At 35.7% G+C, this 16,397-nt stretch overlaps 1 protein-coding gene across 1 annotated transcript in view; it reads left to right on the top strand.

Moving 5' to 3' along the window:
• Positions 1-16,397, top strand: part of MRPS27 (mitochondrial ribosomal protein S27) — a 57,885-nt gene that overhangs the window by 27,946 nt on the left and 13,542 nt on the right. Inside the window, exons 5-6 of the mRNA XM_070938807.1 lie at positions 6,784-6,898; positions 10,625-10,703. Coding sequence (XP_070794908.1) covers positions 6,784-6,898; positions 10,625-10,703 — 194 coding nt within the window. The remainder of the gene's footprint in view (positions 1-6,783; positions 6,899-10,624; positions 10,704-16,397) is intronic.

Genomic DNA, 16,397 nt, shown 5'->3' with positions numbered 1-16,397 from the left:
TATCCTCTTTTGGAAGGGAACAGAGAGACACTTAATACTTTGTCAGCTGATTCTGCGTTTGTGTGTATGCAAATGTGTGTGCAAAATATCTAACATAGCAGTTACTGGATGTTGTTTACATAAAATCAACATAAAATATAAAACTTTTCAGAAATTTTAATATGTGGGAATGACCTTGGGAGACCAAGGAAAGAAAGGCTACCTAGGGAATGGTAAACTAAGTAGGAACATAGCATATGGCTGCATAATGAGCAGAATAAGAGGCTAAAAGAGGGCCTTCCTTAAGTTATCAGGCTGTGAAGATGATGGTTCAGACTTCCAAGATTTTGTTAATATATCTTTACAATAAAGTAGAATAGCAGTTTTCAGATTAAATATTTTTTTTTCACCAACACTTGAAACCGTCTTGACAAATCTTTCCTCAAAAATCCCCCAGATCACTGCTTTAATGCCTACCCGTCAAATCCAGAAATAGAACGGAAAATAAATGCAGTCTCAGGCTGGATTAAATTTGCCCAATCCTGAATTATATCTTTCTTCCTTACCCCTAGATAACATAGTATCTATACTGATTGGGAAAAGTTGGATCTGTATTTCAACAGATCGGTGGAGCACCAGTTGAGGGAAAGTGTCTCTATGATAAATAAACAGACTTCTCTTTCAGCTTTGCTTATGTGGAGCCAAGTTGAGAGGAATTACAAGGGACTATTCATCACATACAAACTTTCAGCTATTTACCAGAATCCCTCTTCTTACATCTTATTAATAATTGTAACTGATTTTATATCTAACTAGGTAGTGATACGAATTTGTTTTAAAAAGAAAAAAACTCTTGCCAAATGCTTCAAAATGACAGAAATTGTGTTATGAAACATACTTTGTAAAAAAATTACCAGAGAAATGCACAGTGTAATGGACAGGGAAATATTATATGCTCTATAAATATTTCAAATAGTTAAACATATTTAATATTAAATAATATTAAATAATGAAAATCAGTGAAGTATAATTATTTAAATATTATATTCAAAGGAATTCAACTTTTTGCTTTAAAATGATTCACACTACACTACTTGAAAACCTCTTAAGAGGTGGTGATCCAGTAAAAGGCACACCTCTGGCATTATTTACATGCCAGAATTGATCCATTGAAAGGAATCATACAGCAGCAAAAGGCTTGAAACAGTTGACTCTTAATATTCTCTTTTTCGGTGTCTGAATTGAGTTTTTTTACAGGAAATTATGAGTAGTCCAACAATTTAACCTTAAATAAATCACTATAGTGAATGGTTTGTTTTACATGTATACATATATGCAAGGTACAGATTTTTAATCATTGCATATAACCTTTACATACATGCAGTTGTAAACATGCCAATAATTTAATTAGCTATGACATCTGTTTCTCTTGTACCTGATCCTGCAATCCATCTGAGATTATGATGCGTAAATTTACCATCCCCTGCATAACATCTTTGTGCTCTCCAGTGACTTTTGGGATCATAATATTCTTTCTGCTTTATAACTGGATTCAGTTATTCATATTTTAATCAGGCTGTGTAACTAGCAACTCAATACCAATTAGAGAGCTGATTCATCAAATCATAATTCAGTTTGATGGTATATAACTGATGTTTCCTTCAAGCAATTTTTAAGCAGTCCTCTAATGAAAACAAATATAGAATCTTTTTTGTTCTTAATACCATATCAGAGTTCAAGTGCAAGTGTGTCAAGCAATTATATTGACCAAATTGATCTTTATAACTTGATTTTGCAGTAGCCATTTTATTATAAAATTAATTTGAAAAAGAGGAAGGAACAGTCATTCTCTTAAATTAACTATGCACACACAAACAATTTTGTTGCCAGTGCTTTTATGTCATAGCTTCCTTTCTTAGGAACAGAAGAAAACATCTTGGCTGTGTATCCAACCACTCTATTCACTGAACAACATACCTCTTCTCCCCTTGGTAATATATATAGCCTTCAGCCATAAGGGACAATTCTGAGAAATTCACTTGACAGTAGTGAAAAGGGATGGTGGCTATAATAATCTGATAAATGTTCTGGAAAGCATGCTCATTCAGATGGAAGAATCTTTCTTGCTGTTAAATAGTGCTGCAGTTTGGCTTCAGGCTGCTTTAGCATCTGTGGATTAGTTCTGTTCATTCATCCTGATGTTCTGCAAAAAAAGGGATATGGGCTAAGGCTCTCTGTCATTTACATGCAGGGATTCCTAGGCCTTGTCATTTATAGATTATATTGATTTTAGAACAATGGCAGAAAATGCTCTTGTTTATAGAATTATTCTGACTTTTACTAGAATCTTCGAAATCATAGCTGGACGTACTTAGAATTAAAAAAATTTGAAGTCACAAATTAGTTCTGAGTAACAAAGATGAAAGAATATTAGACCTTCTGGCTAATGCCCCACCATCAGTAATGTTTTCCCCCTCAATGTGGCAATATAATTAAAAGTAAAAGAAGTGAAATTTCTATTGCTGCTTTAGAACAACCAAAATTCAAAAATCCTGATTGAGTTAGCTACTTGGAGATTGATCAATAAATTCTAATTTATTTTAATCAGTTCTGATTTAAAGGTTTTGGTCAGTGGGTCAGGCAATCATAAGTATGGTTAGGAATTTTGTTTCCTGCCATTACAAGTTGTTTTTTCTTATTAAATTGGATGTTTCCTATTTTTAAATCATTATCTGCCCTGAAAACCTTATGATACAGGCAGAGGATGACTAGGGATACGCTCTAGATCATGGGTGTCAAACTCGCTGCATCACGTTGCCATCATGTGACATTTCATAATGTTTTTCCCATTCGTGGAGCTGGGATGGGTATGGCCTGCGCATAACACATTTGGCCTACGGTACTCCAGTTTGACACTCCTGCTCTGAATAGTTAACCATATTTTTCTAGTTTTAAGACTGTGGAAATGATAAAATCATTTCCATTACAGTCCTTTAGGAATGTAATAAGAGCATGAGAGTTCATGAGGAAGAATTAGAACATTTAAGATAATTGTACGTTTTTCTCTTTCTTTTCATAATCCAAGTTTGCAAACCACTGGTATTCATTGTAAAATAGCTCTGTAGCCTTAAACTATTGTGGTATTTCATCAGTTCAGACAGTGGTATTTTTCTTTTGGTTCATTTTGGGCAATAAATTAAGACTTCCTCTGAGAAAAAAAGTTCATTTTTCTAGATTGTATCCCAGGAGATTTTATCCTTTGAGCTTGCTTCAAATGGTTTACACTGAACAGGTTCAGACTATCCATATTTGGATGCTTCTATCAAAAAAAAAAAAAAAATTCATGCTTGGGACCTATTTTAAAGAGCAAGTATTATCATTTTCTTTAGAATTATCTTCAACAGTGTTTTTATTGATCCTTAGTTATGTAGGTGAAATGTTTTGCAGTCATTCTATATCTTGAATATGAATTTTAGATTGGTTATTTACTTTGCCATGTACAATTGAAGCCACTTTTAACAAAGTACAACTTTAACTCACTTTTTACTTTCCGGCTGTCACAAATTAGTTTGAAGCTGACTCCTAGTTGTGTTCATTTTTGCTGCCCTCAAAATACTGAGATTGAGTAGGAAACACTACGTGCCTCCCAGTTTTCTATCTGGATGACTGACAGAAAAGCTCAACAACTCAACTATCCTATCCCACTAACAAAAATTCCCATCTCCCCAGAAAAATAAATTGTTAGCACCATTTCCCCATTCAGTTGTAAGTATATATTATATTTCTCCTGTTGAAAAGCTGCCATTACTACTGTTTCTCTTAAAGAAACAGAGAGCTCTTAAATCAGCTCTCTTTGGCTGGAAGCCTAGCATGATGATACAGGTAGTTCTCGACTTACAACAGTTCATTTAGTGACTGTTCAAAGTTACAATGGCACTGAAAAAAGGAACTTAAGACCGGTTTTCACAACTACAACGTTGCAGCATCCCGATGGTCATGTGATCCATGTTCAGATGCTTGGCAACTGGTTCATATTTCATGTGATCTCCTGTTGCTACCTCCTCACAAGCAAAGTCAATAGGGGGGTGCCAGATTCACTTAACAACCGGGTTGCTAACTTATCAACTGCAATGATTCACTCGAGGCAAGAAAGAGCGTAAAATGGGACAAAACTCACTTAACACATGTCTTACTTATGGTAACAACAAATTTTTTTGTGAATCTGGCCTCCCCATTGACTTTGTTTGTCAGAAGGTCTCAAAAGGTGATCACATGACCCTGGGACAGTGCAACCATTATAAATATGAGCTAATTGCCGAGCCGCTGGATTTTGATCATGTGACCATGGCAATGCTGCAACCGTTGTTAAGTGTCATTTTTTTCCAGTGCCATTGTAACTTTGAAACGGTCACTAAATAAATTATTGTAAATCGAGGACTACCTCTATTGGGGGGGAAAAGTCTGGCTAACCGTCAGGTTTAATGTACAGACACACAAAAAAAGCAAACAAGAACACAAAAGACTGGGAGGTCTAGAGCCAAGCTAAGACAGCTCAAAGCATATACTTTATGCAGAGTGGGCTGCAAAGACTGCTTGCATGTTATAATTCCTATTTGGGCGTTCTGTTCTTCTTCCCAAGATATAATCAGCCATGGACAATATAAAATAAAGAGAGAGTTGTATTCTATGTTGCTTGATTTTGCGGGAGGAAGTGGTTGAGCAAGATCCTTTCAATTGGCTTGTTTTCTTAGCGTATCTACTTCATTCCTTTGCTGCTATTGCCGTGGCTTATTACATTGCCGTCCACTAGGATCAGTTCCCAGAAGTCCCTAGAAGTAGAAGAAACATCTGTAGCACTTAGAATTTGTTTCCTTGCTCTTCTCACTATTAACTTCTTTCAATGGAAGCAGCAACCACAAGAAGGAGAAAGTAGCAAATTACAGACTAGGCAAAGAGGAGACCGGCAGTGGATCCTTCCTTGAACAGGAAACCCCTCTAGCAACTGCCCCCAAATGTCATCTCTGTAGCTAATAAAATCAATAGGTAAAACAGTAGCTTGGTTTTTGTGGTGCATTTTCACCAGCTAATCGAATGATATCTGATGAGGTAGCCTATTTATTTTTCTTCCATTTTGGGTGGTTTTGCCCAACTTTAGTTTCTCAGATTAAAATTGGAATTCTTAGCAATCTAGCTTCTTACCAGTCTCTTTGTGCAATTAAAGTTGTTTTTAGAGCTGCTTTTTCCACTTCCAGAACAGCTTACTGGAAAGCATTTCTCTACTTGGGAAGAGGGTCCCTAGGGGACCTCTGGTCAAGCAGAAGTTCCTCTAATGATCATTCATTACAGAGAACTAATTATTTCAGGGCGGCTCCTTCTGCAACCATAACAACATTATCTATCACATTAGGATATTTGCAGAACATTCTCTCTCTCTCTGTCTCTTGAATTTTGCATTTTGATAGCTGTCAAATTCCATGTAGCTGAACAATTCAATTTAAGAACATAAATTTCAGAAACACATTCTTTCTGCCAGCCAGTGGTAAAAGCATAATCTTGAAAATTGTAAAAAAAAACCAAACATACAAACATCCTTAATCATTCAGTGTTTCATCTGAGTACATATTTGTATTTTCTGCTCCCTCCACCATCATTTCCATATTATATTTCTATCATACCTTTATATTTTCATTTAGATTGTACATCATTCTTCCCAAATTTCTTATGTTTATATTAATTCATCAATTATCTAGCTCTCTCTCTATATATATCTCCTCTCTAACCATTGATATAATTGCCCCCATACTTTAAAATACTCCAACATAAGCTGACTCTATGCAAGCTAATTAAACATTGGAAATATTTGCTCTCCATGTCTGGGCTAAAGCTGCCTCATCTTACACAACTGAACTCTTTTAAACTGCTTGTCACAATGGGGAATAAAAGCAATTCCCAGCCATTCAATACTGTCCAGTGAGGATTAAGCAATTATGAGGGCTACTGGTACAAAGTAAAATTAAATGGAATATTTCAGATGGAGGTATAACAATTGTTTGTTATAATGGCCCTTTTATTTTGATATATTATTTTCATATTTCTTAATTGATCTGAAAAAAATAATTGCAGAGGGTGATTGTTTTAATATGAATAATAGTTGGTTCTGGTGGTGAGTCCCTGAGGAAGAAAGCTGCTTTGAATCTAGCTTGCTTTTACATGTTTTTTTTTCCCCTGTAGTTTTTTTTCTGGTGGCTAATTGTGACTTTCTATTGCATTGTATCTGATTATTCTGTTCATTTACATTTTAGAATTTAAACAGCTTTTCATCTGAAATATAAAGTGAGAATGTGACAAAAGATGTTTTGAACTGCATGTCTCTCAAATGCTGTAGTTTTCTTGATGGGCAGAATTGATTGTGATCGCTGGTTGACAGCTGGCGCAATTGGATTGTGATGTATGAAATGGCCCCAAGTAATTAAAACTTTAAAATTAGAAATTTGCAAAATCTCATTTAAATATTTCAAATCCAGTTGATTTACATTTTGAATAAAGTAGCTGTTTCAGTATTTAACTGAGAATTATACGCCTTTAAAAATTAAAAGCATTGGCGGTATTGAACTGAACCAGTTATGGGTAACAGGGATCATAAATGGACTTAATTATCTCATAATAAATTGGTACGCTTTAAGTATCAATAAATCTTCGTTTTCATACTGCTTATGTATAATTAATGTACTACACCTTGCAATAAATATACCTTACAATTCAGCATTAACCTCCATAATTCTAGATGTTTCTGTCATCACTTAGGTTTCGTCACAGTCCTAATTGCTTTTATTTAAGAGACTGGATCATCCACAGCTGGATTAGGAAGTGCCTTAAGTTTGGTGCACAGGATAAAGCTTTGTATACTCTACAAAACAAGGTTTTTAAATTTTATTATATTTTATTTTGTATGTAAAAAAAACTAACAAAAAAGAGAAAAACAAATGTCTTTACAAAATCATACTTCGCTCATGTACTCATCAAAACTAACGTTACATAGGACACATTCTTGACATGCTACACTATTAAATTGTTAATTTTTATACCAGTCTTCTTAGCATGCATGCAAAAAATGGAAAAGGAAAAAAAGGGAAATGTTTATAAACATTATGTGCAATTCAGAATTTGCAGTCCTCATATTGGGATTCCTGGTGAGAAAAATTCTGGTCCAAACAGAGCAAAAAGTAAGTTGATCAGGCCATTATATAATAGATGAGAGAACGGATATTCTTGTATCATAAACGTTTTTACAACCACGAGTGCATATGATTTCTATTTCCATTTTCCACTTGATTCTTTCCAAACCATTAATATTTAGTTCAAAAGATCCAAAATATCTACAAAAGAGAATTATTCTTTTAGAATAGTATTAATATATGAAATAACCTAAATAGTTGAATAAAAGGGACCCCCTGGCACAGGGCCACATTAGGTGAGTATCATATTACGTCAAAACATATTGAGTACCACATCTACAATAATGATCTGCACCCATCTAGTTCTTTCTTTTAATTTTTTTAAAAAAATATATGTAAATGTCCAGTTGACCCAAAAAATCATTTTTGATTTAAATATAACTTTAGAATTAGAGAACTGTGACACATAGATACCCAAATGGTCTTCCATTCACATTTGAACACTGTACACTCTTTATGCTTTTAAATTTCTCAGTTAATATATTCTAACAAGGATTCATAAATAGTTATTGTAGGCTTTATTTGCAAAGACATATTAATCTTTTAACATAAAACGTTTAAGAAGGGGGCACATTCTGTAGCACTTAAGCTATATATATATATATATATATCTGGATGTCAGGAAATATTGTTATTGAAAAAATTGCTAATACTTGGATTGCAATTATTCAAATAATGAGTATATGTGATTTCATCTTATTAATAAATGTATTAATAGCAATAGCAATAGCACTTAGGCTTATATACCGCTTTACAGTGCCTCACAGCCCTCTCTAAGCAGTTTACAGAGTCAGCATATTGCCCCTAACAATCTGGGTCCTCATTTTACCCACCTCGGAAGGATGGAAGGCTGATTCAACCTTGAGCCTGGTGGGATTTGAACTGCCAAACTGCAGGCAGCCGGCAGTTAGCAGAAGTAATCTGCAGTACTACATTCTAACCACTGTGCTGCCGAGGCTCTAATATATATAATATAATATTCTAATATTATATATATATATGTATGTATGTATGTATGTATGTATGTATGTATGTATGTATATATGTAGGTCTTTGGTTATTCGGGTCTTCTCCCACGTAAAATTGGAAGTGTCTTGGCGACGTTTCGACGAAGTCTCATTCGTCATCTTCAGGCTGGTGGTGACATCCTGTGTGGCTCTTGTGAGTGTGGGTCTGGTGAGAGAGAGAGCCACACAGGATGTCACCACCACACATCCACGCAGAAAGCAGACTCAAACCCACACTGATAATGAGCCACGACCAAGGACCAGAAGCCAGACCGCAGCTGCATCATTAGCCACTTTAAACCCCTCCAATCCATACATGAAGCAGACTGACACCCACCATGAAGAGCTCGCACGGCCACAAACACGAAGCCAAACAACAACAACACAGCTCACCAGCTCAAATCCCCCTGCAACTCAGACTAAACTGAGCACAACCAAGCCTCCACCCAAACAGAACACACCCCCAGCCAATCAGAGCACAACCAACCCCCCATCCAATCAGAGCACAGCCAAGCCCCTAACCAATCAGAACACACCTCCACCCAATCAGAACACAGCCAAGTTCCCACCCAATCAGCTCACACCCCCACTAGCAGTTAAAAGGAAGAGACAGCTGCGATCTCACATTGCTCCTGGAAGCACGAAGCCGAGAACACCAGCCTGAAGATGACGAATGAGACTTTGTCGAAACGTCGCCAAGACACTTCCAATTTTACATGGGAGAAGACCCGAATAACCAAAGACCTACATACAAACACCCGCGAAAACCTGAGAAAACATATATATATATATATATATATATATATATATATATATATATATATATATTATATATATATATATATATTATATAATATATATTATATATATAATATAATATTCTAATATATATAATATATATTCCACACTGCATCTGGATTCCACAATAAAACGATTACCTTGCTATTTTAAAATTTAAAGTAAGAGTTATTTTTACTTGTTTTTTTTATAAAGGACATTAATTAGTTATGCTGAAATTCTGAACAGATACAGTACTTCATTTTATGTCCTCTTCCTTTTTTACATATTACGTATATGATCTGGCCAAGGTAAAGAAATACTTTCTTGATTTCAATAAGGGTAATTTAACCCCTCTTAGATCTCTCCCACTGAAATCCATCAATGAATACCTTTAAAACTTTGGCCTAGATTGCAATCAATTTGTTTATTAAGGGATTTGATAAATAGCTTGATTTATTTAATCAGACTGCACACACTACAGCAGGGGTGTCGAACTCAGGTCGTCACGGCAGTGTCATGTGACGTATCGGGACTTTCTTTCCCTTCGCTAAATCTGGCATGGGCGTGGCCAGTGTGTGATGCATCCGGCCCGTGGGCTGGAAATTTGACAGCCTTGCACTACAATAAGCATTTAAAGGAATGATTTCTATTTAACTGAGAACTGTTTTGAACAAAAGCAGAAATATCTGCCTGAGCCATTTTCCTGGGCTACAAGAGCCACATTCCTTGAAGTACTTACTGCCTTATGTTTTTGTCTGGCACTCGAGTTAGATTTTTGAGGTCTCCTGCGTCAGCGGTACAAAGATACTTCAATGTCAATGTGCAGTTAAAGGAAATGGTTCTTATTGCTAAACGTTTTGAAGGCTTGGCATGAAAGGATACAAAAACATGTTCTGGTGTGCCAAAGCATAGCAGGAAACAAAAGGAAATGGCAGAAATTTCAAAATACCATCTCTCCTTGGCTTGGAATGCAAAGGCCATTCATATAGTGCGTGTTGGAGAATATAATACGTGTCCCTGTGAGAGCTCATGCCTGTGCTTAATGAAAAATAAGAGTACTAATTTCTCTGTAAAAGTTCACAAGTAGAAAGTGGCTGGGTACATTTACGTAGCCAGATGGTTATGTGCCCTAATCTCTGATGATGAAAAGAAAACATAACATGAGGTCTGCTGGATGTATAAATTCAGCCTCTCTTCTTGATTAAAAGATTAGCTTAATGGAAGGGAGGTGGGAAAGCTGTCATGGATTTCCTGAAGCATAAGTCAATTAATGCTGCCTCGCTGAAGTAGCATTTTTCAAACTTGGTAACTTTAAAGATGTGTGGGCTTCAGCCGCAGAATGCCGGGAGGTGAAATGTACAAAATTTAATGTTGCCAAGTTTGAAAAACATAGATCCTGTGCTAACCAACGGGTACAACAACTGTATTCTTCCAGCACAAGCTGCTCTGCAAATTCTTTCTTATGTTCCCATGTCTATCTATGAAAGCGAAAACAGAAGCGGAATGCATACTGATAGACATCTCTTTAGATTTGCTCAGCCATGTCATGCATTCAGGCCACTATTCAGAATTACTAGAAGTACGGCATTAACACAACTTTGTTCTCTGCTCATTTTTTTCCAGGTCCAGTTTGGAATAATTCCAGATAGTTTTACCTTCAATTTATTATTGGATTCTTTTATAAAAGATGAGAACTATGAAAGTAAGGAACAAATTTATTAAGCATTAGATATTATGTATATATTAAGTATTTCACCCTTAATATGTATTGTGCATTTCTACTTTCCTGGACGTGGCCATTTTTGAGCATGTTTCTTTATGTTTGTTTGTTTGTTATGTTTATTGTATTTGTATACCGCCCTTCTCCCGAAGGACTCGGGGCGGTGAACAGCCAGCAGATAAAATACAGAAAATACAAAATTTAAAACAATATTAAAATCCAATTAAATTAATTTGGCCCACAATTAAAACACTGCTATATTAAAACCCATAATTTAACAATTTAAAATTATTTATTTATTTATTTATTTATTAATCAAATTTCTATACCGCCCTACTCCCGAAGGACTCAGGGCGGTGAACAGCCAAGATAAAATACAGATAATACAAATATTAAAAAAATCCCGAAGACTTCCGGTTTGCGAGCTTCGGCGACGGCGGTGATTTTCTAAAGACCGCCAGCCCCGCCGCCTGTAGAGCCGCCCCGCGAACGAGGAGCGGCTCGAAAACTCCGAAATCTTGAAGATTGCAGGAGCAGAGACAGCAGGGTACAGGTTGAGCCCCTGTAACCCCCCCAGGGAATCGCTTCTGGGGGTGAAAACAGGAGCGGCTCCCTTCCAACCTGCGGAGACTCCGGGCGGCGTGGGACGATTCTGCCTTCAGCAGAACAAGCCGATAGCAGCAAACTTTTAAAGTGAGAGGAACTAATTCTAACAAATAGCGGAAATATCAACTTGAATCCAGAAACCTGAAAATTGCAAGTATTAGTGCTTTATTGACTTTTTAAATCAAAGAGAAAGTGAGCGAGTGAAAGTGATTTGAAAAAATATGGCGTCCAGCACTTGAGTTAACGAGCTAGTGAAAGTGATTTGCGAAGCCTCTCTGCTTTGCTACAAAGTTGAAAAGTTGCTACAAAGTTGTTCTACCTAAAGGAAAAAAATTTTTCTTGCTAAAATTTGACTTTGCTTTACTTCAGTTTTACTTGATTAAATCTGGGGGACTTTTTTAGAAGCTTCTGTGGAAGAGGGAAAGGAAAAAGAACTTCCCTCTTTAGAAAAACTAGCTTACGTGGCACGATGGCTTCAAAGAAGCAGGAAGGGAAGGCATCAGGGGGGGGATCCCCCACACACAAACATCAAATGCAACTTCCCCCTGCTCAACAGCTACAAACTCAGAAAAAAGAACTTGATGTGGGAGATTTAAAAGAATTTATTTCTAAAACTTTGGATGAAAAATTTCAAGAATCTCAACAGGAAATAGATCATAAACTTCAAAAATCACATGAGGAATTTTTGCAGGAAATTAATGAAGTTAAAGATATGGTGAAACAGAATCAAAATATGGTGACCAAAAAAATATCAGAAGTGGCGTCTGGCCTGGCAAATTTTATTGGGAAAGTTGATTTTAAAGTTGAAGAACTCAAATTAGAAGTTAATGTTAGGATGAAAGATAATGACTATAAAATTGAAGAAGCTGACAATAAAATGCAGAGAATTGAAGATGAGATTGTCATGATACAATTCCGGGCGATGGAATTTGCCATACGGCTTCGGGGAATTCGAGAGGAGGAGAGACAGGACTTGAGACAAGTTTGCTCTGAAGCCCTGGCTAAGATTTTACAAGTTAATCCTGATTTGGTATTTCATAAAATAGATAAAATTTACAGAGTGAACTCTTGGGTGGCCAGACAAAGACAACTGCCTAGAGATGTGGTCATATACTTTACTGAGAGAGAAATTAGAAATGAAATCCTCCAAAAATCTTTTCACACCTCTGTACAAGTGGGGGGCTCACGACTTGTAATTTTTAAAGAATTACCTCCTAAAATGCTGAAAGCTAGAAAAGAATTTGGTTTTCTTGTTAAGGAATTGAAAGATTTACAGGTACCCTTCCGGTGGGATGCACCAGCTGGGATAATTTTTAGATATAAGGGAGAAGGATATCGATTGAATACCGTGGAGAAGGCACAACATTTTTATAGTACTATTCTTAAGGAAAGAACACCATCTCCACGTACATCTACAGTTTTGGAGATTAAGGAGAGTGAAGAGAGGCAATTGGAAGAACAGTCTAAGCAGGAATTAGAAAATGTGCAAGGTGCAGAAGGAGGTTTTCTGAGTGAGCCCTTGCTGGATTCTTCTCCAATTTTGGATTTGATTCAGTTGACTGAAGTTAAAGATCAACGTATAACTAGAGCTCAATCCAAGCTACTTAAACAAAAGCAACAACAACAACAGGAAAGACAAGACAAGAAGGCAGCTAAGAGTACCCCACAAGAGAGTGGAGCTATGGGAGGAGCAAGATCGAAGCTCTTGGATGAACTTCAAATATTTTGCTCTGCGCTCCAGAAACAGGCTGATGACCCTTAAGTGTCTATCTTGGAATGTTAATGGGTTGAATTCAGCACAGAAAAGGAAGAAACTATTTACATATTTGAAACAATTTAATAATGATATAATATGTTTACAAGAAACGCATATTACAACTCAAGATCAGAAATATTTGATAAATTCAAAATTAGGAGTACATTATATATCTTCAACTTCGCAGAAAAAGAATGGTGTGGTTATTTATGTAAATAAAAAATTAACAGCAAAAGTTATAGAAGTAGATCAAGATGGTAGGTTTGTAGCAATTGAATTGCTCACAGCAAATGGTCAAATTCTTTTGATTGGAATTTATGCTCCCAACCAACAACAGGATTATTTTTACAAGATGTTACATACTAAAATATTGCAATGGGACTATAGATCTATTTTATTTATGGGAGATTGGAATGGAGTAATTGATTCTAAATTAGACAAAAAGAGCTTGGCAAAGTCTAGAATTAGACTACCGCAGACCTTTTTTGATATGAAAGAAGATATGGAACTAAAAGATGTTTGGAGAATACATAATCCAAATGAATTGGATTACACTTTCTTTTCCGATAGACATAGATCTTTTTCTAGGATTGATTTTATCCTGTTGTCAAATGATCTACTTGTTAAGACAAAAAGAACAAAGATTTTTCCAAGAACTTTGACTGACCATAGCCCTGTATGGATAGAAATTGAGATGGATAAGGTTGAGAGACGTTCTTGGAGATTAAATGAGAACTTGTTTAGATATGAAAAAAATACAATAGAACTTAAAAAGCATTTGAAAGAATTTTTTGAAATAAATTTGAATAAAGGTACCCCAATTGAAATTGTTTGGGACGCTAGTAAAGCTTATATGAGAGGGGTACTTATCTACATGAATTCTAAACATAGACTGTTCCGACAAAAGAAAAGATTTGAGTTGGAAATGGAAATAAAGAATAAAGAACAGTTACTTATTAAAAACCCAACAGATGAAAGAATACGAAGTGCTATAAAACTTTTGAAAGACCAATTTCAAATGCTTATGGCGGAACAAGTTGCAACAAGTTTACAATACGCGAAGCATAATACATTTTGCAATGCTAATAAACCGGGCAGATGGTTGGCTTATACACTGAGGAAAAAACAAAGTATACGGACTATTGATAGTATTGACATTGGAGGGAAAGAAATTTTTCAACAAAAATTAATTAAAGAAGCTTTTGTGGATTATTATACTAAATTATATGCCAAAGAAGAGGTGCAGAATGGACTTATAGAAAAATATTTAAAGGATAAGAGAGTTACAAAAATTACTGATCAACAAAAAGAAAGAATGAATTATCCTATAACAGAGGAGGAGATAATAGCAGCAATTAAGCAGCTAAAAACAGCCAAAGCTCCTGGCACGGATGGTTTGACTGCAGTGTATTACAAAACTTTACAAGCTGAAATGGTGGGACAACTTAGAGATTTATTTTGCAATATTCAACAAGGGGGTAAAATACCCCCATCTTGGACAACTGCTTATATATCTTTGATACCAAAGGAACAAGTTGGTCCTAAAAAACCAGAGAACTACAGACCAATATCTCTTTTGAACACAGATTATAAAATTTATGCGAAGGTATTAGCCAACAGGTTGATGCCAGTAATCCAAAAAGTGATTCATGAGGACCAAGCGGGATTTATTGAGGGCAGATACATGAAGGACAATGTAAGGCAAGTAATAGACTTATTGGAATATCTTGATAAGAATAAACAGATTTCTGCAGTGCTGGTTTTTTTGGATGCGGAGAAGGCCTTTGATAGAGTGGATTGGAACTTTCTACTAAAGACTTTAAAAAAGATGGGCTTTGGGGACCAATTTATACAGGCGATTTCAGCAATTTATCAAGAGCAAAAAGCACAGATTATTATTAATGGAAGTTTGACGACAGAGTTTAAAATTGAAAAAGGAACAAGACAGGGATGTCCGTTGTCCCCACTTTTATTTATTTTAACATTGGAAGTCTTGCTAAATACAATACGGGACTCAAAAATTTTGAAAGGTATAGTGATAAGGCAAGAGGATTACAGAATAAAGGCATTTGCAGATGATCTGGTTGTTACCCTATCACAACCAATGGAATCAACAATCCTGATGAACGACATTATACAAGACTATGGTAGAGTTTCAGGTTTTAAACTGAACTCAAAAAAGACTAAAATGATAGTTAAGAATATGACACAAGATCGTAAACATGAGCTTGAAAGGAGGGCAGGTTTTGAAATTGTACCTAAGGTAAAATATCTTGGAGTTCAGGTTGCAGAATCAAATATGAAATTGTTTCAAAATAATTATGAGGTGTTGTGGCGAGAGGTTCAGAAAGACATGGAGACTTGGAAAAAGCTGCAACTGTCTTTACTTGGAAGAATAGCAGCAGTTAAGATGAATATTTTGCCAAGATTTCTGTTTTTGTTTCAAATGATTCCGGTGCTTAAAAGTGATAAACAACTGAAAGTCTGGCAGTCTGGTGTGAATAAGTTTGTCTGGAACGAGAAAAAGCCGAGAGTGAAATTGAAAATTATGCAAGATGTTCCGGAAAGAGGAGGCCTTAAACTCCCAAACCTACAGTTATATTATGATGCAGCAGCTTTAACTTTAACAAGTGATTGGTTTGGAAATAAAAAGGCTGGAATATTGAATGCAGAAAGTTTTGATCTTGAATTTGGATGGCATGCTTACTTATTTTATGATGATAAAGTTGATAAAGTATTTAAAAGTCATATACTCAGAGATTCTTTGATGAGAGTTTGGAAGAAGCACCGACTCAAATGGGATTATAAAATACCGCTATGGCTGGATCTTGGTCATACCTTGTGGAATACAAATATAATGTCACTCGGGGGGTTTTTATACAAAGAGGTTCTTTTTACAGATGCGGGCAGATGGCAGCTGAAGACATTGCAGACACTGTTGGACGAAGGGATTAATTTAACCTGGTTACAATATAATCAATTACAAATGAGATGGAAAGAGGACCAAAAAACTGGTATTATACTGCATGAGGAAGAATTAGTTAGACATATAAGAGAGAAAGGTCCAATGCATATTAAAAGGCTTTATAATGTTTTGTTAGAAAGGGACTCAGAAACTGAATTAGTTAAAGATTGTATGATTAAGTGGGCACAAAATTTTGAAGAACCAGTGATGTTGGAAACATGGGAAAAAATTTGGGTTCAGAATGTTAAGTTCACACAGTCGCAGAATTTGAGGGAAAATTTTTATAAAATGTTTTATAGATGGCATTTGGATCCTAAAAAGTTGTCATGTATGTACCCTAATGTTCAGC

The sequence above is a fragment of the Pituophis catenifer genome, unplaced genomic scaffold (assembly GCF_029215685.1).
Source record: "Pituophis catenifer annectens isolate HBS135680 unplaced genomic scaffold, rPitCat1.0.hap2 SCAF_2, whole genome shotgun sequence".
Classification (NCBI taxonomy): Eukaryota; Metazoa; Chordata; class Lepidosauria; order Squamata; family Colubridae; genus Pituophis; species Pituophis catenifer.
Note: the sequence above shows the minus strand (reverse complement) of the source record. Positions and strands in the feature narration are given on the sequence as shown.